This window comes from Mycteria americana, chromosome 1, assembly GCF_035582795.1.
Source record: "Mycteria americana isolate JAX WOST 10 ecotype Jacksonville Zoo and Gardens chromosome 1, USCA_MyAme_1.0, whole genome shotgun sequence".
In the NCBI taxonomy this organism is placed as follows: Eukaryota; Metazoa; Chordata; class Aves; order Ciconiiformes; family Ciconiidae; genus Mycteria; species Mycteria americana.
The window spans coordinates 105995616-106021391 of NC_134365.1; the positions used below are offsets into that span (position 1 = coordinate 105995616).

At 43.1% G+C, this 25776-nt stretch overlaps 1 protein-coding gene and 1 long non-coding RNA gene across 16 annotated transcripts in view; one reads left to right on the forward strand and one right to left on the reverse strand.

Annotated features, from left to right (window-relative positions):
- Nucleotides 1–577: 577 nt before the first annotated feature.
- On the reverse strand, nucleotides 578–20410 carry LOC142416603 (uncharacterized). 12 transcript variants are annotated; one of them, XR_012777771.1, is made up of 7 exons: nucleotides 20094–20410; nucleotides 17512–17815; nucleotides 16252–16320; nucleotides 16012–16116; nucleotides 6367–7163; nucleotides 4254–4628; nucleotides 578–4137 (listed from the first exon to the last, which is right to left on the reverse strand). It is a non-coding gene; the product is annotated as an uncharacterized LOC142416603 (long non-coding RNA). The 12 variants fall into 12 exon arrangements; XR_012777762.1 differs by having other exon boundaries at nucleotides 17512–17841; XR_012777767.1 differs by having other exon boundaries at nucleotides 17512–17841; nucleotides 19935–20410.
- Nucleotides 10591–25776, forward strand: part of VGLL3 (vestigial like family member 3) — a 31669-nt gene continuing 16483 nt past the window's right edge. Inside the window, exons 1-2 of one of the 4 annotated variants that reach the window (XM_075516316.1) lie at nucleotides 10591–10883; nucleotides 17553–17766. In XM_075516316.1, coding sequence (XP_075372431.1) covers nucleotides 10606–10883; nucleotides 17553–17766 — 492 coding nt within the window. In that variant the 5' untranslated portion in view covers nucleotides 10591–10605. Of the gene's footprint in view, nucleotides 10884–17552; nucleotides 17767–19215; nucleotides 19536–19691; nucleotides 19780–25776 lie in introns of those variants that run through there. The other 3 variants (XM_075516336.1, XM_075516325.1, XM_075516346.1) reach the window with 3 other exon arrangements.

Sequence of the window (25776 nt, forward strand, 5' to 3'; positions counted from 1 at the left end):
ATGGGGGTATAACAGCACTGCTACTTGTTTTACTGTCTTGCAGTGACTGAATTTAAAACCTCCAGTCTTTTTAAATAGAAGGTTGTTTTGATCCTGAGGAATGATTTAAAAGGACTAACACTGATCTGTGTATTCTTATTTTGGTTAAGACTAGTGCTTTGATTTGGTTAAGAATCTAAACCACAGTGAACTATCACTAACATGAAGTCACATAGTCTCCGCCATCAGTTTAGTTAACTAGCTTTACTTTAATGCAGCCTTTTCATACAAGGTAAAAAGAAGGCTGTAGCTCTGCCGTCCCTTCAAATCCCAGCTGCCATCTCCTCAAATCTCACAGTGCTGGGCCTACTTAAAAGTGGCGTGCTTCTGGTTCTGAATGCTGTAGGACAAAGATCTTCACCTGATATTCATTGCAAGGCTCAATGTGCCTCTGCTGCATCATAAATTCTCTCATTATCATGCACAAGACCCTTCAGCTTTGATGCTTCCCGTCTGCCTAGACCACCTTCAGACAGCCTGGAAGGTTTTGGCACAGTCAGGACTTAGGTGAGCACTGTCTGACTTCTTTTGCTTTGTATTTCTCACTGGCTTTTCCCTCCCCCTCTTTTGCTCTTTCTGTTATTTATCAGCAGTACGCTGATCTGTGCCTATGTACGCTAATGACTTTACCCCAGTGTGTTCATGTGACTACAGTAAAAAGACAAAAGTTAGTCAGGGTGTCACATCTCTCCCTCTCACACCTCAGTATTTTCCTTACCTTACTTCTGCCGCACTAAAATAACTACTAATGCCAACCTCTAAAAAGCCTATCCACCAGTAAAAAACTTCTGCTGAGAACTGTCTGTAATTGCTGACTGGTCTCCACTGGAGCACTATAAGAGGATTTTAGTAGGTTTTTTTCCTATCACAGCTTGGTCAGTAAGGCTTGACACAGTATTTTTATTAATGAGGTGTCTGATTGGTCCATGGACTGTTTGTTTTTCATATTGTACTCACTGAACAGTGTAATAGTCTAAAAAATGAGAGGATACATTGGATGCTGATTTTAATTCATTAAAAATCAGCAATCAGGAGTGATATCATTTTACCTTATTTTACCAGAGAACATGAAAAATATAACAGGAATACAAGTTCTGTTCCCAGAAGTGTGAGGAAACGCTTCATTAGATGACGATTTCCTAGGTGATTTTTTCACCTTCTGTATTTGATCAGCTGTACAGCGCACTGCTTTCTCTTAAACATCCTGGACTCAGGGAAGTAAAAGCAGAAGAATCAAACAGCTGCCCCTAGCTAGCAACAAAACCTGATGTGACAGAACATGAGAAAAACAACTGTCTGGGGCCTGTTTCTGCAGTGTTCAAGTACGTAACGTGCTGGCAGTAATTCCTTCAGAGGCTTTCTGCACGCAGGGTCTTGAACCGCTTTTTGTGTCGGTGTGAGGCTATCGTATGTGGTTCTCCACAGATTACTGGGTCCTACTCCATGCCTATGCATGAGAAGCAGCAACATACCAGGGTGAAACCTACCCTGCAGACTTCATGGCACAAAGTCAGAATGGGCCTCCGTAGCCCATTAAAGCTTCACATTTTTGTTATACGGAAGGGCTTCCATGTATTACGGGGTCAAAATCTTCTTCTACTGCATCATCAACACAGTTCTATCCATTGAACTGAATGTGTCACTCATTTGGGGACTGAATTTGGGCTCGAATTGAATCTGTCAGTCATCTGGGGATGACGCAGAGGTTGGGAACAGTTAGTTGCAGGGCGTGTGATGCACTTCCACGTGTCTATTGTCTCAATATGTTGTGTGCTTAGAACAAGATCAACATTTTGTACTAGCGGAGATAAAAAGGTATTAATCAGTATTTAGCACAGCCCAAAATTTGAGCCTGGGTGAGGGGTATCTAAGCTATCCTGGCTACTACTAGGCAAACCACAAACTCTTTACCTATTTTCCACAAACTTTTAGTTATTCCATCATCTCTGTTTCCTCCTTCAAGTTGGAGCTAATATACCATAGGTACTAACTTAAAAGCAAGCTCATTTTTCTTCATAATAAGACCAATCTTTTTTCTGTATAGAGTTCTCTTCAGTGTCCTTGATGCAGGAGTGCGAAATGTTTTTTTTAAACAGATGGCTTTAGCTCAGTACTGTAGTACACTGACGGCTGCTGCTTTAGCCAGGTGGCCAGGACCCTCTTCTCTGGAGGAGACTTATGACAGCAGATGATGCTGGTGAGAGCCTAAAAGGATTGAGAAACATGATGAATTGCCCATTCTGCTCCCTCCCATATTACGCCTTTTTCCCCAGACTGTTTTGGTGGGGGAAAGGCTGTACTGTAGGAAGGAATAGGCTAATTAATCGCATTTTTTTCAACAGCCTCTGTTGGCAGAGTCCAAAGGGTCCCTACTTGGAAACTAACAAGATATTCTTGCTTTAACTGAACTAGCAGAATTTCTTTGCTGGAGTAGAGATGGTTGTAGGGTCTAATTCACTTTCATTTTGGACAGTGACTGCCTCTTCACGCTGGGGCAACACGAATGTTCCCGTTTGTTTTGAGCGCATCGCCCTTATACTGAGTGTATCCCCTTCCATCTCCCTTTCAAATGGGAGGACCCTTCACTAGGGCAGATAAACTGAGTTTGTTATTGTTACTTAGCCTTCTAGTAACTACATGATTTATCATGACCTTTCTCTCATAGTTTTTCTCTTATGGAGAGAGCAGCTTAATGCAACTGCAGGAATGACTAGATTGTGATAAGGAGCACGTAGAGCTTGCACCGAAGGATATTTTGAAAGTATTGACTTTTCCAAGAGCCCCTAAAGGTAGTGAGGGCTTAGTTGAAGATTTAAAAAGTGGGCTGGGAGTCTGGTCTAAGCTATCGCAGAAATTGGTCACTGCACACATCTGCCTGGTCTCTAGCTGACAAGGTTGTCTTCGGCCTTACCTGAACATACAGCTTAAAACCATCTGGTAGGGTGACAGCACAGAACTCAGCATGATCTACTGTCTGAATATTTACACTGGGTGAAGGTGAACGGGGACAGAAAAGCAAGTTTTGCAACTCCCAGTGAACATCATCGTGTTGCAGTGATGCTGTTGGTGCTGCCCAGTGTAACTAATACAAAAAGCAACTTGTGTGTGTTCACACAAGCTGTCATTAACACCTTTGGATTCCAGTTGTGTATCTCAAGTGTGGTGGCTAGTGTGTTTTGCTCTGATTGTTTTCAGACTTGGTGACTTTGTAAGACGATGTCACATATACCAGCAGCAACGACAGTTTTATTTCAGTGTCTGGGCTCATACCCTGGGCAGATTCAAGCTGACGCTCCAATGGGAAGAAAGCACTGTAAGGTATGGCTATTTTTCCAAAGCAGCTGATCATCCAAGAGAATAACACGAAATATTATTACCACTAACTATCCCTCCAATCTGGGGTTTATTCAGTGCTCTTTGAATACGAAGTATAGTCTCCTTTTGACTCCAAAGAATGTAATTCTTGTCTTTTGTAATGATTTTCTAATAAGCTACAGTCTCATTCAGTTAGCATGGTAAGCAGTCCTATTTTGTGAACTGTGTTTTATTTTGAAGGTTCAACTTTCATCTAAATTATGAGAAACACATGAAAATAGCATCCTCTACTTATCAGCATGTAGATTTTTTTTCCGTAATTTGTGTGAAATAAAAACAGAAGTAAGGTAAAAGATGTGACAGCATTAATGTATTACATAACTCTGGAGGCATCGCTATCTGGCAGAACAAATCCTAATGAAATCATCATTCAAAGGAAGCCTTGCTTCAAGTTACAGAATAAATATGAAAATGATAGATTAATATGCTTAAAAGGAAAGTAGATCCATGTTATAGATGCCTAGCAGAGACTTGGTATTTTCCCCTGGCTTTCCATCAGTAAGTCATCACTGTGGATTTCTGTGCTGTACCCCTGATTGATATCATACCACTGACTATCCTGTGACAACTACTCCCCAGCAATTTGGCACATCCATATTACTCACTTTTAATCAGATAAGATATTTTCTTCAGCACCTGCTTTCATCCTCAGTAGGCTTTCCTTAAACTTACATGAATGTTACTAAGAACTGATTTAAGCCCAGTGTGGTAATAAAGGTATCCCTATTAAAAAAAAAAAAAAAAGTCATTTTCTTGCAATGTAGTATAAAGCTTATTCACAGTTTTGATACTTTAAGGGACTGTTTTATGATCACATTTGATGGGGTTTATCAGGCTACCTGTGTCCAAGAAGGCGCAGTCTCATTCTTGAAGTCTGGCTCCTCCTCCAATTCAGGCTGTCCCATCAAGACTGAAATCAGCCAATTTTCGGATGGTTCCTGTAGTTGTTCAGAGAGGGATACTTTACTAGTTTCCCTTTCTGTGATGCTTGTAGTTCCTGTGCTCCCAGAAAAAATGCAGGTTTGACTTAGGAGACTGCTGGTGTGGTGCCTGAGGAGTCGGTATCAATTTCTCCACAGCTCTACTGAACTCCATGGGTTAGGGTCACCATCTGAATTTCTTGTCCCATGAAGAGCAACTTCCTCTCACCAAGCACAGAAAAGCATCATTCAGTATGACTCTGGACTACAGTCAGGAGCAGTATTTTTATTTCCCTTGAGGAACGATGGTCATATTGCCCAGTTAAAATAGCCCAGGTTTTGATTTTTTATCGGAGAAACAAAATTATTCATGGCTAGCCTGAGTTATGAAAGACTTACTTTGAAGAACAATACAAAACTGCTGATGCAATTCAAATGAAAATATTATTCAGAGGGAAGGGTATAGGAAGAACAAGGATATATAAAAGCAATTTAATTTCATGGGTTTTGGAAGCATTGCCCTTCATCTACTTAAGATCTATTTTTATTAAAATTTTGCAGCCTGGAGGTTAATTCATTTTTTAATGTATGTTTGTCTTTCAGAAGCTTATTGATTTAAGCACCTGTTTGTATGGCAGTGATCTAGAAATACTAATTTACATGCACTATGTATCTATACTTCCTCTGCAAGCTACACAAATGGCTTTTTATCAAAGCTTCTTTCACTTGGTTGCTTTTTTGAAAACTATGCTAAATGCAGATTGGCCCACTAATGAATTGTTCCATGATCCTTAGGATAATGCAGTTTGTTTATATAGGTCTGTGCCTTATGTCCTTTACCTTTCCCACTCTGATCTTTCCCGTTCCCTCCCATGTCATGATCTCAGATCGCTCGCTCCACTGTGCTCTTACTTCCCTCTCTTGTCCCTCAAAACCAACAGGTCTCGCTACTGGCCTTACCTTCCTTCTCTGGCTTGCTGGCTGAACCAGAGGCAGAAATACCTGCAGGCTGACCGGCTGGCTAGCACCAGACTGCCTTGTTAGAAACAGTAACTTCTCGAGTAGTGCTCTGTAGTGTTAATTAACAGGGCATTCATCTAATTCATACACAGTGGGGCTCCCAAATCTTTGATTGACAAAATCTTGTGTACTCTGGCTAAACCAAGGACTTTGTTGATTTAAACCAGAACCTAATCCTTAAAGTGGAAGCAGTAGTTGTGTAAGAAACTGCTGGGTGATCTCATAAACTGAATTTATCATGTCTCTGATCCTGCAGTTTTCTACAGGTTACTATAATAATTCATTCTTAGTTCGAGCCTGCCCTGCATTTCCATGCTGCTGTTGCAAAATGCCTCTTTCAGAGGTTCAATATGTTCCAGGATTTCTTGGAGAAATCCATTGATGAGTTTAGTTCTGTTTTTGAAGCCAGGTGGTATTCAGATCCAGAAGAAGCGAGGCTTATTTTGCAGGTTATTCAAAAGGGCCTTTTATAGCTCAAGTCTTAGTTTAAAAATATGTATGGATTCAAGCAGAGCCATGTGTTTACCAAAGTGCCTGAATGTATAATGCCAAATCTGAGGCTAAAACAGTAAGAAAAGGAAATTTGTTTCTTCCAGTTTTGCCAAAGCTTGTTATTCTTGTTGCAAACCACACAATATTTGCTGGGTTTACATATCTGTTCTTTGAGCCATGTGATTATTATTTTTTACATTTCTTACCTTTTACTTAAAATGCAAACCAAATTTTGTTCTCACAATTACTGAGAAAACACCAGAATGGTGTTTTCCAAACAATCCAAACCAAATAAAACCCAAGGCAGGGTAAAACCAGAATGAACCCAAAAGCTCAGAAGCCCAAAGTCTAACAAGAAATCCAGACGGGCTCATTCTTAAAGTCAATTTTTTTAAAGTTGATGTTGAGTTATGGTTTTAGGGGCACATCGACTCGTGAGTTTTGATTGCAAAAATAGACCCAAAATAGTGCCTTTTACAATCGGGTTATTAAAATGGAGACAATAACCAACAGTTCTTACCTCCTGGGCAACCTTGCGGAAACGGTCACAGTCAATGCTTGTGTTTGCTGAGGCAATGGCAATGTGGGCATGGACATATCAGATCATCAGTGGAGAGGATTATATTCAGCTACCGCCACTCCAGTCTCTGTTAAGGGCTACACAGACGAGAAAGCGCACTCTATGGAGTTGTTAAACTGAGCCCCGGAGCCCGGCGCAGACCCAAACCTCTCCACTTTTTGAAAGTGACGTCCATCTAGTGGACACAACTCGATATTACAGCAGCAAAACCCAACGGCTTCTTAAAAGGTACGGTAGCATTGGCTGGAGGTATAAACGTGATTTACTTTTTTTTAAAGGAGGTAGGTTTACTTGCAAATTCTTGAAGCCTGCGAGAGAGTTTCTCTGATGGACTGCTTTCCTCAATAAGCCCGTTGTTCTTGATGGAGATATGTTCTCACTTTTTTCTGCAGGTTCTTACTTACTTACATCCTGAGGAGGCTGCTGGCATTTACTTCACGTTCAAAATCTGGACTTTGGCTGGCTCCCTGCTGATAAATTTACCACCAGAGAACAAGTAGAAATTTTGGAGAAGAATGATGGATCACTGTCTGACAGATCTAAACCATATAAATGAATTAAAGGCGCACTTCTGCAATCCCTCTCCATTTGCTTCAGGAGACATTACACCAGGAAGACTCCTGAGAGACTTAAATGAATCCTCTTGCTTCTGTGCACTAGAACTTGCTGCCTAGGAGATGTACAACTGGCATACGTAATAGCACAGTGCACCTGAACTGTGTTTAAAAATAGGAACCCTGTGAAACAGAAAGGTAAAGTCTCGAATTAGCATGATTAACGAACAGGTTTTCAGATCAGTTTTATTTAAGAAGAATAACTGAGAGTATCCCAAGTCCCTTGTCATCTTGACTACCGTAACCCGTGGAAGTAATCATAGGTCAGAGAACAACAAACAAATCACAAAACCCTTTTGAAAATGCCTTATGATTTTGAGACCATCTAATCAAAATTATTCACAAGCAAAGTGGTTTGCAGCACCAAACCAAAGTGTTAGACTGCCAGAAATGGGAATCCTGCTGCATTTCACATCCTCCCCTCATGTCAACACAGAGAGGTAGCACTGTTGCTGCCTATGTGCTGCAGTCATCTACTCTCCCTGGAGCCTCTCTTTACCCATGCTGTCTGAGTGAAGCAAGTAACTGATAGATCCATGTCTCTGAATCCCAGCCAACACAGTGATCATCTACTTCACTTGTTTAACAGAAGGGCCGTGACCACTGTGCAACTGGAAAGTGGTTGCAAGTCTTGCTTTGATGGCCTCTGAGCACTGAATGTCCTGCTGTGCGTGCTCTTTTTCTCCTTCAAGTACCCGTATCAGGCTAATTAATTACCCAGTGAGCTGTGTTGCCCCTAATGCTTTGCAGAATGAGTAGGGCAGCAATCTTGACCATTAACTTCTCTTAAAAAATGATGTTTGCAATTTGACAAGACATTTTCTTCTTGTCATGTGTTTTGTACTCTGGTTACAGCAAAGAAGTTCCACTGAAATGGAATACGTCTAGCAAGAAGCTTCAGGGTTACCAACTCAGCAGTTCTGTATGAAAAACACACGTTCTCAACAAGTTTTAATTCTAACAGCCTTTTAAGGCCGCTCTAAAGAGAGAAAGTTAACGAAACCCTACTCAAGCTGTCATTTGGACAATTCAAAATCATACTAAATAGTGAGACAATTGGTAAGTGACGTGTTGGTGCTTAACTACATGCAATGGCTTAACTTTCTGATTTGACTAGCTTAAAATTCACTATGTGCACTCAGCTTCCTTTTTTTGAGAGGGAAAGCCATGAATGAATGTAACAACCTTATTCTCTTTTGCACATCAAAAATGTTAGTTATTGCTGTTAATACTAGTCTTCATAGAACACCAATTCTATTCCTTGCATGTAGCAATAGAAAAAACCTGCTATAATATCTGAGCACCTTCCAACTGTGCACCCTAACGTTTACATTCTCTTCAGAGAGGTGCAGGTGTGAAGGGAAAGAGTTGGTTCAATTACTAAAATAGCTACACATGTCACTGTGTATGTTTTAGAGAAAGCAACTGCTTATGAGCGATGGAAGCAATATTGACATTTGCAAGGACTCCGGGGGAGGCTGTTCCCTTGTTATCTGCAGAAAGTTCTATCTTCTGTGGAGATTTGCGTCACCTTTGCTCTAGCGCTCTGGGAGCTCTGCCCTCTCTCTGGAGAGGCAGAAACCTCATGCCAAACAGGCTTTGTTTCCAACTAGTTTTCAGTATGGAGCATTAGGCAGTCTTTCCGATGTCCTGGAGTGATCTCTAGGCACTGACCATGACAGCAAGTGAAACATAGATCAGAACTACTCCTGGCCCTTAAGACCTATTTTGATATTGTTTTGCTATATAGATGCTATTCAGAACAAGGGGAATAGCTCTGCCAAGGTTAAATATTCTGAGAAAAGAGCAATTACCTTTATAAATATTGCAATATGCCTAAGGGACATTTTTTTTCTTACACAGCATTAATTTTAAAACTAATCAAATCTCCCAGGAGTGCAGTGTCACATGAAGTGATTTAAAGTGTCAGAAGACAAACGGAAAAGTTAACACTACCATTTCATCTTTGCCATTTTTCTCCGTTATGCCCAAACTTTACAAAATGCAATAACGCACGTAAGAGACGTCTGTCCATCCTGAGGCACAATGGAGGGAATCGAGAATAGCGCAGCTGCCTGATTTCTGAACCGTCTTGTTTTTATAGGCTCTTACATAAGCCTTTTTTCTTCTGACTCCGTATTTACCAAGTCAAGGGTCTATCTCATTGTTCCATTAGTGCACTACCTGAATTCACAGCAAACTAATGAAATATAGCAATAAATCTTATTAGATGTTGTATGTGGAACATAGCTCAGTCCCAAACGCTCTCCTGAGAGATGCCCATCCCTCTCAAGCAGATATGAATGAGAGTAAGACTATATGCGGCAACAGAGAACAACTAACGTTTTCAAAATGGTGGTATCTAAATTGCATGGCACAAATGCCGTTCTTTGGGAAAGCAAGGTTTTTCAAATGAGCTATGTATAAAACCACTGGTGGGATGTGCGAGTAGAATGGACAAAGTGCTCCCGCCCTCATTCCTGTCTCTCTTGTCCTTGTTCCTGGCAGGACTCTAAGTGGGACAAGGCTACAGGGGCTGCCTCCCTGCTTTTGGACGCCGCAGCTGATGAGCTTCAAACATCAGTCTGACCTTGGTCCAACTCATTTAAAGGATTAATTTTCACACTTTGGTCTGAAGGGAGAAGATGCAGGGTTTTAAAAAGCATGTTTCTTGCCTCGCAATGGGTGAGGTACGTGGTTCGCTTGTCCTTCATAATCTGCAGCTCTGAGTGTTTCTGAGCGCGTTAGGACTGCCTCTCTGCTGTATTACTTCCTGTCATGTAACTGTGACGTGTCTTTGAGCAGGCCTGTTTGCTTGCCACGTTATAATTTATGATTAGGCTGACTTTATTTATAACCCATTCAAGAGATACAGGTAGGCTTTCAGATGCTTCTGTCCACCAGACAAATGTTCACCGTAGCTGAAACCTCTCAGGTTTCTCCTGGCTCTCGACTGGCTCAGCACTGGGCCGACCCGAGCCTCCTCAGCACTGTCAGGAATGAAGTGTTTCTTGGCACGTGCAGAAGCTGAATGCTAGGCATCTGGAGAACTTTAAAATTGAAATAGGTACCTACTTAGGTTTAAGAGCCTTCAGAGTTGGGCAGCAGCTGAGCAGAGGTTTTTAGTATCACTGTTTGTAATTGCAGCGAAATTCTGCCTAGCTCCCTCCTTAGATACCTAAATACCTTTTTGGGATCTGGCCCTAAGGATTTTTTTAACGTTCTTATGCATTAAATAATGAAGAGCAGGCAATTAAGAAGTCTTACTTAACTGGGTTAGCCTCTTGAAGAGAGCTACAAATCAGCCTCATTTCCTCCTCCTGAGAATCGTTAGATCACTTGTTACAAGGGCGAAGGGAGCCTCTGCAGCATTTCATGGTAGAAGCGCGTAGGGCTGCTCTATGGAGTGCTCTGTTCAGTTGTTTACAAACCATGCACGCTAGATTGAGCATCCCAGTTGGATGTTTGGCTTGAAAAGCGATATGTCAGTTGCCATTTAATTAGGACCCTGCAGCCCACCTTTCTCAGATGCTGCTGCTTATTAAAGCGTTCCCTGATTGGGAATATGCAGATGTTGCTGGTGGAAGAAATAGTTGCCTTTAGTCGGAGTGAAAGGACTTCTCCACCTCTAACTTGGAGTTATGGCAGCAGACTTGGACCCCAGGGGTTAGGTGTAAGGACAGAGGAGACAAACAGGCTTCTATTCTCCTTCCAAGGAAAATGCTGTCGGAGAGGGGTGTTGCTGTGCTCCCTGGCCCAGGAGAGGAAATGTTTCTCCATCGCTGCCTGTGTATCCTGCTCACGTTGCTTCTTGGGGTTTCTCTGCAAGAATTTCAAGAACAGGTGAGCAACTTCTCTTTGCTGCTTGCTTGTTTGGGCTGGGATGTGAGGGCAATAGCAATCAAAAGTGTTGGTGTTTAATACCTCTGAGAGAGGCCTGCAAAGAATAAGCTGCCTACAGTAAAAGAGCGTGGCTCATTCTCCAGTGGTGCAGCATTCTCTTATTTGGAAGGCAATTAGTAGTACTTCACAAAATTAAAGTCTTCAGGACTGCATTTCTCCCAAGAGACTCCCCAGCATGCTCTACCTTGTAAAGGTTGTAAAGATACCTCTGAAATAAACCCCCAAACCCTGAAACGCTCACCAAAACCAGTGGTGCTCATGGGAACTGTGGTACTGATACGCTTAGAGAATTAAGTTGTTTATTGATGCTGAGCTATAGTAGCTATGCCAGTGCCCTTAGCTCATCTGGTTTGTTTGCCTCAAGTGTACCTTGCTGAGCTGACAATTGTCTGTCTCACTTTGACATATGAAAGGTGAGTTTAGAAAAAAGCATTTAATTTTTTTTTTTTTTTTAGAAAAGCTAACATTAATGAAATAAAACACAAGTACTGTTGTGTTGGACCCACCTCCTCCAAAAAAATGAAATGCATTATACGTTGTACGTACTTCTAAGGCAGAAGCACAATATTTCTTCTAGATGCTAAGTTTAATGCATGTGTGTATATAGGGGTAAGGACTGTAACAAGTGAGAAAATTCCATTATAGGGGAAAGAAATGGAGCTTAATCTTCAGCTCTCTTATCCCTGACTTTGGGAATATTATCTCTATTCAGCAGTTTGCTTTAGCTTTGGTGCAAGCAAAAGCCATTCTACTGTACTTCCCCCATCCTCTGGCTTTCTGGGAAGTGACAACTCATCACTGTGAGCAATATACTTGTTCTTTAAGTTGCTTTTTCCAGACAGTTTCAGGATGCTGGTTTTGCTCACTTAAAGACCTCCTTTTTCGTTAAGGCAATCACATCCTGTAGCATAGAGACACCCATGGAGTAGGGAATAATCGTGTCAATGAATCTTGCTCCCTACAGGACGCTAAACAAACTGCATGACTTAAACCCATGTCTGAATGGCAAAACTTCTGGCCATGATCTTGAGCTGATTAAGCCCACAGCCTCTATATCTCCAACTCTAAAAGAAATAGTGGTGATAGCTCACACAGTCGCTGTGGAAATTAGTGCATTTATATATAAATATTTTACACATTTTGCTATGCAACATATTAATTCACTAAGAATTGACTACTTGCTTTCCCACTCATACAGAGTATTCTGGTTTTGTGATGGGAAAGGAATGATGCCATAGACAACTGAGAAGAGCTGGTTAAGTATTATTGATAGCTGCATTTTATTTACCAAGAGACCGGTAATACTCTAGAAGTATTTTTCTAGCCGTTTCCTTCACCATACGCACACATTCTTTTGATGAGCAAAGAAAAGCTAATGAAAAGCCTATGATAATGAGATCACAAGAGCGATATGAAAAGAAACTGGGAAATGCTGACAGTCCTGATTATTATAATAATCTAGTATAGGAGCAAATTACATTATTACTCTAATATACACTCTTGGCAAAAGGAGTAAAAAAAAACCCCAAGCTATTGTTAAATTGTTAAAGACATTTATGAAACTGTGTGTTGCAGGAGCAAAACAACTTTTCACTTGCATTTAACATATATATTTAGAGTTGGGAAATGGTGTGTGGTATTAAAAACATGGCAGTGTTTCTTGTAGTAAATGCTTTCTGTCACTTAAGCCAAAGAAAGGATTTGCATTGCCCCATTTCTGCAAACAAGAGTGTTCATCAAATGCTACTATAGTCACTAATCCTACCCAATAAAACATAAAGAGTGTTACTAGCTGAATTATTATAGAAACCACTTATTCCAAGCAGAGAGAAAGGAGGAGGAAGTAAAATGAATGCAGCTCAACTGGATGCAGTACTGCAATTACTTTGTTTCATGAGGAGTTATCTGAAGTAGCGTATCTGGGAAAGATGGATTTGTGACATCTGGTGACAAAACTATGATTGCAATAGAGGTCTGAGGGTGAAGCAGGAGGGTAATATCATTCCTGTTCTCCTGCAGATTGTAATATCTGAATGCAAGACTTGGGGCGGGGGCAGGGGGGAAGGACGTAGAATGTTAGCTATGCCAGCGGGGATGGTTGTAGAAAATCTAGGCATCATTTGGATGTGGGGAATTCAGATTGTAAGATCTTTTTTTTTTTTTTTTTTTTCCAAACTAAGAATTAATCCAAGATAAAACTGATCATTATTTTACTGAATTAGTCCTAGCTTGGACTGGTGTCTCTGACATGAGGGGAAGCAAAGGTAAGCAAGGAGATGGGATTATTTTTTTTTTTTTTTAATAGCAATTATGGCTTAAGAGTCATCAAAAGCCTTAGCCCTACCTTGGGGCTTCTTGGACTAGATCAAAACCTTTGCAGTTAGCTGATGCAAGCATGCTCTGCTACAAACTCACTTTGCTGGTTCAGATTTGTTCTAAATGTGCTGCTGGGCTAATGTTTTGCTATGGGCTTCATGCCAGACCAGCCATTGTCAGCTTGCCCCCAGCTGCATAAAACTGGCAGACACTCTCTATCATATTCTGGCTAATTCATCAAAAAAGTGTTCGCATGCATGCCATTCAGCAGTTACAGGTGGTGTATCAAAGACTAGAGGACCACTGTAATATTCTGAGAGTGGCTACACTGATGACAACAGGACTAATTTCAGAGCAAAGTGTGAGTCAGCGTTCATGAACCGGTCACTGGTCCCCAGTCTACAGAATAATAAAACCATATTCTCCCAGGCTTTTCAGTTTCCAGGAGCTGCTGGGCTTCATCCTCAATCGCTCCGTATTCACCACTTTTGCTGCAGCCCCAGCGTTTGGCAGGGGGAGCAGGGAGTGAGTCTAAGCTCAAACCATGGCCAGTTAGGGACCAAAGCAACCTTCAGGATAACTGGGAAGAGTGTTGAAGCTACCCTGCGTTGGGTCAGCTACTGTACCATCTGCAAGTTTGAAGGAACACCCCAATCTGCTCTTTTCTTATGAGAAAGAGGATGGAAGAGAAAGGCATCATCCAGCATCTGAAGGTTTCGATCAGTTTTCTGCTTGTCCTTTAGAGTTATTCCCCAGCTGCTTTGCACTTCCCTCACAGATGCAACAGGGCCCCAAAATTCAACTGCTGAGATAGAAACATGTTTAATAATATATGGTGAAAAATTCCAGTATAGATGGAGGGTTTTAGTGCCAGATTGTGCCCTGGGATTCCAATGTATATCTTCCTTTAAAGCCATTAAAAATGTTTGCGTTTCAAAGAAGAATTGGGACTTTTGACACAATTCCCTCTTTTTCTTTGGGAGCCAAACACTTCCTGTGGTAACAGAAAATATTATATCAAGAATAAATATAATGCATTTAGGCATTAAAATGAGTAACAGTCCTTGATCTATTTGCTGAAGATTACAGGCATGAGATGTGAAAGCTGTTAGTGGCTTGAAGAAAGATATTTGCTGTAATTGGCACTGCAGCCCTGCTTATATTACAAAATACGAAGGTGATGACTACAGAGGTGTCCAGATCCTCCCATTGTATGAAGAGGTTGCTGTGCATCTCATGATCGTAAATTTGGCCAGTGGTTTGCTGTATTTCATTGCCTTTTGAATCAAGCAATCCTAAAATCTCAGGGTAACGTACCTGCCACACACAAGCTCCTGCTTCCCATTCAAGAGGGGTCAAAACCTCGGTGGTGAGTGTGTAGTTGCTATATTTATAAGTGAAATGTTAAGCCTGTTTCCTGTACTCCCAAGGTGCTGTATGAATGAAAATGGCATTGAATGAATGGAACACTTCTTTTTTTTCTCAAACACCCAACCCTTCAATTTCCATATTGTTTCACACTGGAGCAATCTAAGTATGTATAGAGAGAAACTTTGTCCTCGGGAAAGGAAATAACTCTCATCCTTCTCACCCTCCCCAAATGTTTGGGGCAGTCTAAGTATGTTTCCGTTCCTTTTCTTCAGGAATGAAAGGGAGTGCCTGCCTGCCTCTGTCTTGTGCATCTTCCCTGGGGAACAGGGAGAGCTGGAGCTCAACCCAGTACTTTTGGAGCTCTCTGTTGCCTCCTGTGCTTCTGGGACTTGCACTGTGTCAGCTGGAAGCGTAGATCACGGTGGTGATGGCACTGCAGCTTTACAGCAACGTGCCTGGCAGCCCTTGAGTCCCTGGGTCAAGCTAAACTCCTTAGCTGGGCTACCCAGCATCATTTAAATTGGTGTGAAACATTTAGAAATGTGTGGCAAATTCCACCGGAAACCCAATTTGCTTTAGAGGGTGTCTGTCAAAATTGAGTCGTCTCCACAAAAATGCTGTTTCATCAAAATTGACTTTTTTTTTTCCTCCATCTCCTCAGAGAATTCTCAGCCAGTTGTGAACAAACATTAAGTTTTACCCTTCTTATTCCTTTATATATAAGGCGTAGATAACACCTGGTGTTTATTTCCTTGGGATGCAGTGCGTATCTTCGGATTTGGTCTCCTCTTTTAGGAAAAACTAACGTGTTACATTTTTGGCTGTTGAGTGGACCGTAACAGCAAAGCCAAGGGGTTTTGCCTGTAAATACTAGCCACAGCTAGCTAGGGTGTGGTTTCCAATGATTTAAATACTTATAGAATGCCAGCAGAGGATGAAACAAGGGGGGGGGGAGGGGGTAAAGGAGAGAACGTGTTTGTTTTAATCTCTGTGGAACTCCTAACTCTGTAGAGTTGTCTCCTCAAAGAAATATTTGGAAATAATTGCACAGTGGTGAGAAGGGAGGGGGAGGACCCTTACTTCTTGTTGTTGTTCAAAAGGTTTGAAAGGCTTGCAACTGCTTTCCAGCATTTATTCAGACCTCTACATAAATTTTCTGATCTGTGGAAGTGGCAAGCACCCCCAACTCCAACGGGAAAAGCTCATCTCAAAACAGACAAACAAATGAATTCTTGAAGAGCCTGTGCAGAGCCTGCTTCCACCATGTTGTTACGCTCTTCCTCTCTCCTCCAGAACTACAGAATACCAGACAAGTCACGTTCCCTTGATGTTACAACCCATATAGCTGCTGTACCATGTCGCCTTTGGCTGTGGTGCTTACCTAGTGCTCCATGAGGATTTTCTGGTCTTTATTTCCACGGTTGCTCTTAGCATCACTGAAGTTCCGCTAGTCCAAGCATCGGTGTAGCCTGATGTATTTGAGAAGCTAGAATACAAGGCAAAGATGAATGAACTTTACTTAAAATACAGCCAGTCAGTTTTTTTCCTCATTAAAGAAACAGACCGTGACAGAAAGCCGGGGTGTTTCTCTTCTGTGAAGAAGATCTCACACCAGTCATACCTTAGCCTGTTCCCCTCCTCTCCTTTTGTCAGTGTGATGCATCTGCATTAGCAAGCTGTGCTTTTCATTCTGGAGTGATGAAAGGGGACAACAATAAATTACAATGCCTTTTGAGAAATCTCCAAATCTTATCAGGTCTCACATTTCATCGTGGCTGCTCTTTCATGCCATCCTTTTACTATTAATCTAATTGCCACTGAATATTTACCATTTGCTGCTGTTCTTGGGCACCTAGCACTTGAAGCTACTGTTGTGAAATAGTATGGAGGCAGAAAGCAGAGATCCTCTCTCTTCCTTTTCTGTAAATTCCTATTCCTTTTGAAATCCCCAAATTCACAACTTCCCATGCTTCTGAAAAGAGTGACCCTCTATGTACTCCGAGGTATTGTTACGCTGCTAAAGATGGAAATTTAATGCTGCTTCTTGTGGGGTGGAGGGGAAAGAGTTGAGAAAGGTGCCAGTTTTACCCCAACTGTCTCACGATGCTTGAATGCTGGGAGTAGAAAGCAATATAACAAATATCTGAAAATGCAGCCACTTACCACTCTTTTATATAAATTCCAGATTACGGGCCAAACTCACTGTTGACATAAGCAGATGCAAATCTAATGAAGTCACTGCAGTTACTTCTACTTATGCCAGAGGTGAATTTGTCCCTATTTTTGGAACATGCTAGTTTTGTGCTACAGCATTGGCACACTGTGTCATGTCAAAATCCTTTTCAGCAATGGCTGCGTGCCACTGGCTGACTGACATGATGCCTCATGTCAAACATCTGCCTGATAATGGTCCCGTTCTGCTTTTTGAAATGACGTATCATGCTACTGTATCGTGCCCAAAGGCATCCGATAGGAATTGTGGCAGGATCTGATAATAAGGAATGTGCACTAATTGAGTACCAGAGCGTTTTGGCATCCTGTGGAAAACAGCGATATCTATGTTATCGCAGCTATAAATCTCTTGCAAGTGCCTCATGTACTTGGGTGTAAAATGATCACTAATGTACTTCCACCTCAAGGTACTGCATTAGCATAGGAGACGATAAATAATTTTCTATTTTGGTCTGGTCCTGCTTTAAGGACCGACAGTGGATTTTCTCCTAAAAACAATCGATTGGTATTGAAAGAACTTGTTCATGTTCGTGATTTTACAGACTTGTTTTGTTACTGTTTATTAAGGATAGGAGGCTGTTGTTTGGTTTGGGTTTTTTTAATAAACTAGCATCGGGCCTTATTGCCACGGCATCTGAAAGTGTTTTACCTCGGACAGAGCGGTGCTAAACAACATCTTCCCTAAAACAGGAAACATGTTTCACAATCCTCTGCGGCAAGCAGCACAGCTTCCCTGAGAGGATCTGCGAGGGTGGATAGCAGCCAGTCGTCCAAATGTGGGGAGGCCGGGTGCCAGGAGACGGAGCGGCCGGAGGAATGCCTGAAGGCAGCCCGGCTGTACGCTGACGGTAAAAACCTCCAGGTCAGGATCAGGCGCGTGTCCAGGAACAGCGAACTTCAGAAGGTAGTACTTGTTATTGCCGATCGACGGCCTCCGGCTCCTGCAGACTTTGCTGTCAGGATAACGTTCTGCCTTAGGCTTGTTGTTGCAGTAGGAAACGAGGGGAAAGAGATTTCTGAAATTAATAGGGCCCAGATTGACCAGAGATTTGTAGATAGCAATCAGCACTTGGATTTTCTCTTTCCCTGAAGAAACTGTTCAGAAGCCCATATATTTGGTACAGCAAAGTGTATGCTGTATGTGTATTGTACCCTTGTGGAAACTTCAAATTGGCTGCAAAGGTTAACACTTAAGTTTGAATCCATTTAGGTAGAAATACAAAATGCAACGGGAACAAATCACGAGAGTGCTATTAAAAAAGTATATAGCTACCTTAAAATCTGTATGCCCAAAACTTAAAAAATAAATAAATAAAAAATTCAAATGTGCCTGCAGGAAACTGGACCTTTTTTCAAAGTATTGCAGCTGAATATTTCAGAGAAATGCTTTCTGTAAACAGGGAATCCTACTGGGGTCAGACAGAGCTATTTTAACCTTGTGTATTCATCTAACTGTTCTGGCCAAGGAGATGTGTGTGTGTTTGTGTGTGTGTATATATATACAGAGAGGAGAGAGAGTATAAATTTAGAATTTTTGATTGAAGGCTTCAATTTTTGGCCACTATTAAATGTAGGTAAACTTCAAAACCAATTCTTTTTAAGAAGAAACTTGAAATAATTCATCTTAGGCCAAATGAGAAGAAAACAAGAGCAAAGAAGTGCAGTCATTCCCCAGCTCGTAAGCTGGGCTAATGCAAACAAGCCACACGCATAGTCTTTTCCATGTGAGGAATGGTATCGAAAGCCTTCGAGTGCGGGACTGCAGTAGGGCGGCTCACAGGCAAAAATGTGCATGCAGAGGTAGGCCGTGAGTATATTTGAGTAGGACCGGAGCCATTACAACCAGATACAGGTTTTCCGCATGTTTTTCAAGTATAGCAGTGCACTTAATTGATTTTTTTTTTTTTTTTTTTTTTTTTTAACGTTGTGGACCGAATGTGGGAAGGGAAGAGAGGTTTCCCGGGCTAGTTGAAAACGCGTCCAACCTGTCACCTCCTATGAGACAAGTGGCTTCTTCCTTCCCCCCAGATGAATTTCCAGGATCGTAGGGAGGTGAAGCGCGGCTGGTGCCGGCGCCACTAGACCAGGGCGAGTCCGTGCTGCTTAAGCCTGGCCGAGCCTCTCGTGGACCGAGACCCGGCACCCAGGCGCTTCCCTCTCCCGGCCAGAAGCGACGGGCACTCGCCCCGAGAGCGAAGAATTAATCCTAACGGGGGCCAACCCGCCCCAAAGCGAAGGGCAGCCCCGGCGCGGCCCCTCGGCGGGACGGGATGGCGGCAGGTGCTGCGCGCCCGCGGAGCCGCGGCGAGGGGGGCGGGCGGGGCGCGGTCCCCGCCCCCGCGGCCGCGCCGCCGCCGCTGCCTCCGCCGCCGCCGGGGCGCCCCGCGCTGCCGCCCCGCCGCGCTATAAGTGCGGGCGCGGGGCGCGGCGGCCGCCGAAGATGCGCTGGCAGCCGGGGCTGCGCGGCGCCCCGCCGCGGCCGCCCTGCGCGGAGGAGAAGGAGGAGGAGAAGGAGGAAGAAGGGGGAGGCGGCGGCGGCGGTGGTGCGGGGCGGCCGCGGCCGCGGCCATGAGCTGCTCGGACGTGGCCATGCAGCAGCCCGCCCCGGCGGCGTGCGGGGCGCCCCGCTATCTGGCCGGTGCCGCGGCCGCGCCCGCGGCGGGCTGCCCGCAGGTGAGGCGCGGGGAGGGAAGGGTTGCGCGGGGTAGCGCGCAAGTCGTGGCGGTGGGGCGGACTGGGGGGTGGGGGGGGTTTTGGGGAGGCCCCCCCCACCCCCCCTTAGCGGGCTGCATGGCGCATCGCCGGCTGGCCGGGGCGGAGACCTCCGCCCCGGCCAGCCGGCGATGCGCTATGCAGCCCCCGGCCTGATTTGGAGATGCGGGGAGCTGGTGAGGGTGCCCCAGAGCAGCGGAGCCCGGTAAGACCTTTTTTTAAAAGAAAAATGATTTTTTTCCCCCCGATTCTTGTATTTGGGGGGGTGGGTGTTGGCTTGCTCGGCTGGAGTGGGGAAGGGGGAGAAAGTTATTTCTTGCCGCCTTCCCCCCCCAGCCGCTCTCCGCCGTCGCTCCTTACTTGACGAGCCTCCCCGCTCGCCCGCTTTGCCGGCGCAGAGCTGCGCCTTTGCCATCCGCTGGTGCGGTGCGTTCCGCGGGCGCGCACACGGGCGGAACCTCCGCCGGCGGGAGGGGACCCGCGCTGCTCCCCGCGGACGGGGCGCGCCGCGCCGCTCACCCCGGCTCTCCTGGAAGATCGGCTCCGGCGGGTTTCCAGCAGAATTTGGTGATCAGATGTATTTAAAAAAAAACCCCAACAAAAATGAATCAGGAAATTCTTATCAGGCTGACAGCATTTTTAGACTATGCAGTGCGTGGGTGAAGTGGGACTAATATTGACTTGGCCCTAATGTAGTCATCTGAGAATACATTTTTTGGTTGTTGCTGCATTCCATAAGGTTTTATCATTATTATCCATGAAGATTGTTTTCTCCGTACATGGGAAGTGACCCCTAATATCAGCTTGCCTGGGAGACACGAATATGGGCTAAAACATTAAAATTCCTATCGCGTGTTATTGTTTTTTTCTTTATTGTTGGGAGAGAGAGCGCGTTTGCAGAAATGATACCCCAGCAAACTTTTCCAGGTTGCTCACGTTGTTCACTGTAAACGCGGGCTCTGGAAAACTTGTGAGTTTTGTCTGTTGCAGCCTGCCTGCGTTATTATTTCTTCTCTAATCTAGGTCACAGCTTGCAGAACCTTCCATCTATACAGTAATTTTACTTACGAACTTTGGAGTTGAATATCTGGAGCTCCAGTTGTGAGCCTGCATGATTTGGAGAGAAAATAAATAAATAATCTTGAATAACTTGGCTCTTTGGCTAAGAGACCTAGAAGTAGAAAACGGTACTTGAAACTTTGGTGAACTTTTTTGCGTTTAACTCTGTAGGTGATTGGCTGTATTTCTCTTCCAGATCTGGAGTGTAGAACACGTAGTACGTGAAAATCTATTGAACGATCATTAGCAGCTGTGTCATGCTCAAGTGCAATTGCTTTTTATTTTTAAACAGAATCATGAAGTTTCTCCATCAGCTGAAAGCAGCACCATGTATGAAATGTCCCAGAGGCACCCTAATGAACGCCAAAGTTTCTTGACATTGCATTTTAAATAAACTGAGTCCTTGTGGGTTACACTATTTAAGAAAAGCGGAGGTAGATATGCAAGGCAAGAAACATAGATAGCTCTGTTGAGCCACTACAGCTCGTGAGTCATGGCCAGCACAATATATCTCATTACCACCAAAAAACATTCGAAACCTTGCTATCCTACACGTTATTGACAATTTGTTTTAGTTAATCCTGCTTGCGCCAATTTTCCTGAAATATTTGGAGCTGGAGGGTCTTCACAAACTACTCGGCTGTTGGACTGGAATACCGAGCTGTCGTTGCTGAACTAAGAATGTTGCACCCTATAAGTTCGCAGCTGCGAACTTTAGAGCAGTTTATGCATTTTCTCTGAACCCAATGCTTTTTAAATAAAAACCAAGTAAACATAGAATGAACTCCTCATGCATCTGTAGTTGTAGTAGAAAGATTTATTGTTCGGGTAATGCAGGACATTTTGCAAGTCTCTGTTTCTTCAGAGTTGTCCTGTCAGGGACATTTAATCAACTGGTAAAGAGCATAAGAAAGAAGGATGAAGAATCTGTTGCCAGGTTTTTGTTTCTTCTTACACATGTGTTCAACATGTAAAGCGCTCCTGCGCTCTTCGTGAGGATGATGACCGTCTTAAAGAATGTTCTTCTTTGCCGGAATTAAAACTTTCGTTTAAAAATAACAGCGAGGGAAGATGAATTAGTGGGATATCTTAAAAATAAAGCTCCTCATTGGAGCTGATAAAGTAGAGCTCACCCTTAAAATATCCGAGGACTCCATTGAAGCATTTTTCAGTGTTGCTGTACTACTCTGGTGTCTTTCAGTACCCGGTAAAATGGTTTGTTTTCTGAGAGAGAAAGCTCCTCTGTGCTGTGCTCCTGTTGGCTTTCCTTTCCTTCTCGGTGCAAGGAGATGTAGGTGTGTTATTCTAACTAAAGCTTATGCATCTTCATAGGTATTTGTAATAAATCTGTCACAAACATTTAATTGGTTATGCTAGCTTTCGGTATCAGTTTTGTATCTTTTAAAGAGCAAAGCAAGCTCCTTAGCTGGGGAGCTGCCGATGCAGATGTATAGGCTCAAGCTCTGGGCCGCGGTGTCTCTCTGGAGAGGGAACCTCATCGTGTTTCTATAGGTCGTGTTCTGCATACGTGGGTCAGGAGAAGCGTCTCCAGCAAGCGGCTGGCATTGTGTCACTGCTCTGCAGTGAAAGGGGTTTGAATGGTCGTGTCTTTTTTTTTTTTTTTTTTTTTTTGTTTTAATAACAGATCTTGGATTGCTTGTAAACAGTGGACTAGCACCCGGGTTGTGCAAAGTGACTTTTTTTTTTTTTTTTTTTTTTAGGGTATGGTCCATCATGCCTTTCTAAAGTTACCCCACTCTAAAGTTATTCCCACATTTCTGTGTCTGTAGTTTTCACTCCTTTAAAATCAGCACAGAACTCATTTTTGCCTTGCACAGAAATACAGAATTTCTGGAAGCTTAGCTTTCACCAATCCGTAGCCAAGAAAGGACTTGCTGGCAAATTAATTTAGAGAGGATTTTTTCAAAAAGCGTTTAATGGACTGAAGCCTGAATTCCTATTGGATGTTAATGGCAGCGGAGGCTTAGCACCTTAGATCTTTGAGATTGCTGAAGTCCAGGGTGTTTGCTGGAGTATGTGTAAGTGGAGTATGGATATATGCATGCTCACACAGTGCCAGAAGGAACTGATGAAAATGGGGTGTGGCCCTAATTCTACAGATAAATCAGGGTTTCCATATTCCTTTGCCAAAAGTCAGAGCGAGCGTGTGCCAGTGTTACAATAAGAACGCGTTCCTGTGCATGGTAAGGAGCTGTGCCTGCACGGGTGTAAAGCCCTGCAGAATGGTGACATTAAAATGCTCTTCATTGTACGCTTTCCTGAGGGGCTGTGCAGCTCTAGTAGTAAGTTTTGGCTTTCCTATGGGTTGGGTGAGGAATGGGTGTAACAGAGCTACTCCTTCGAAGCGACTCTGAAAACACATAATCAGTGAAGAATCCCGTTGTATTCTTGGCACACAAGAAACGCTGTGACGGCTTGCCGTGCCCTGTCAATCTAGGTATAGCAAGCTGCAGAGCTGGGGCTAAGGTAGGATTCACCCTGGCTCACTAACAGCTGAGCTTAAGACCTTTGAAATGGGAAGTTACAGTAAATGGTAGTTTTGGAATTTCTCCGTGGTATGTAGATGTAGAGAGCTAAGCCAACACCATCCTTGCTAAATCAAGTCTTGCATAAAGAGTTGTGATATGCTCAAATTGGACTTTGTGCTGGCAGTGCTGTAGACAGACTTTTTCCAGATAAGGGCTTGTCTCCATTAGCAAATTAGGTCACTAACTCAACTCTTCCTTCCAAACTCACAACATTGCAGACAAGGACAAGTCACGTTTAACGTTGTGTCAGCTGGCTGTAGCTAAAGCCTAATTCACGTACTGTAACTTAGTTTTTCAGTGAAGTTCTTTGTATCACATGCTCACAACTTTGAGGACGGGCTTGTTAGACTGCTTTATGCTGCGTGGCAGTCTGCAGTATCTAACACAGCAGGTAACAGCAGAAGATAGCTTCGCTTGTAGTTTTTGTAGTTCAGATGCTTTCTCAAGGCTTATTCTGAAACCTGGTGGTTTCCCTACTACTGACTTCACTGGAAACTGAATCAGACCTATATAACTCACCTTTAAAGGCTACTTTCAGAATTATACGATGTAGAACCTGGATTAAGTCTTGCCCTGTGTGTGGGCTTTTGTTTTGCTTTGTGTAATCCCACGAGACACTGCTGATTTAAAAAATTTGGCTTGCTTTACTTTGTTGTTGTGATTGGGACCAAATTCTATTTGATCTTCCTCTATCTACATAAAAATAGAGCTTTAGACTTTAATGGTACACCTCTGTTTAGATGTACAGCAAAAGATGTATAAATTCATTCTTTTTCTGCCGCTTCCCTCCATCAGCAGGGCACAGCGGGAGCTCCAGGCTCTGCTGCTGCAAATCCAGTGGCTCACCTGAAAGCGAGCGTGTGGCTTTGCTCTTGGCTTGCTCATTTGCGAGGGTAGAAGTTAGCATTTCATGTTTTCAGGGCATGCCGTAAATACCGCTTTCAGGCCCAGCATTCCATGCTCTGATTGCTTGAAATTGTCTTCTTCCTTGAATACTTTCTGTGTTATCAATAGGAGCCTGCGTGGCAGACAGCTCCACAAATGGAAGACTGTCCATGATTTGCCTGGAGTTTGTTGCTGAAATTCCTTCTCAGAAGCTTATGTCAAATGACAGCCTTTTTCTCAGGATAGGGTCATATAGTGTTTCCTCAGTGTAGTTATTCTTTATTTTTGGTTCCTGTTCTTTCTCTCATAATGGAAAATCTGTAACAGGTGGCCACAGGCACACCAGACTTTCATGCCTGGGAACATAAAGGACCATATGCTGTATGATGGCATGTATGGAGATAATAAGTTGTAGGAATAGGCAACCAGCTTATATGTAAAATAAGAGCTGGCCTGAATTTTTGATTCAAACTTGGCTAAACTAAAACTTTCTCTGTTCTCCACTGTGCTCGGTTGTTTTTCTGTTTTGCTGCCTACTAGCTGGTTTCAGCTGGAAGTGAATTTTTTTCAATTTGCGGAGAGGAATGTTCTGACATTTTTACCAGACACCCTGGGTGAGATCCGGGACCCTTGAAGTCAGTTGGACTTTTGCCATTGACTTTCATGTGGCCAGAATTTCACTGCATGAGAACCATTTTGCCTGGTTCTGGATAGGGTATATCAGAAAATAACAGGCATCTTCAAGACGGGGTTTTTTTGTGAGATTTTGGACTACATGCTTTCTTGATCTAAAAGTGGTCATTCTTCCTCTAGAAGACAGAGTGATGCTTATCCAGCATAAACCTTCTCTTTAATATTGCTGTATTAGTGGTGATTTGCTATTGACCTTTAGTTTCCTTTTGTTAAACAACTTGCAGTAAGAGTTTAAATTCTCTTTGGAAGAACTTGTTTGTGAATGTATGCAATAACAAAAATAACGTTGGTTTAAGCTGAATTCAGCCCATGCTGTACAGCACTATTTACCTGGAGGTTGTACCATTCATCCTTCAGCCACGAACTTGGGTCTACTGTCTAAGGTGGCATCAGGTGCCATAGACACTGGATTTCCCTGTTTCCCAGTACGCTCAGCTGACTTTTAATTTTGTATTCTGGTTCTTGGCCAAGATGAGATTTTGTGTGTTTGGTTTGTTCTGTTTTGTTTTTCAGAGGCTGCTTACTCTCAGTCTCTAGTTTTTAAGGAAGAGAGAGGTGAAATTCATGAATATATGAAAGTATTGGAGACCTGAACATAGGAAAGAGATAACATTGTGTTTGATCAGAAAATACACTTTGTAAAGATGTTACAGATGCTGTTGGCTGCTTAAATATATCCCAGAACTGTTCGTATGAAAAAAGTACACGTGAAACTGGGTTAGCCCAGATTAGTTATCAGAAACCTAACCTGTTTTTTTTGTTTATTTTGTTTTATCCTCCCTCCTCTCCCCCCATGACGGTGGGACAAATTCGTTTAGCAGTTGATGATCTTGCATACTTTTCCACTCACACAAGGGCAGTCAGAAGTGCTATGAGAAGATTGCTGTTAAGGTCAGAACAAGTAAGGCAGAATTTGTGTGCAGGCAGGGTATTTTAAGGGAGTTAGAGGGAGAAAAAACATTATTAAAGGACGTGTACAATGGAAAGGATGTATATACGTTGCATGTAAGGAAAAC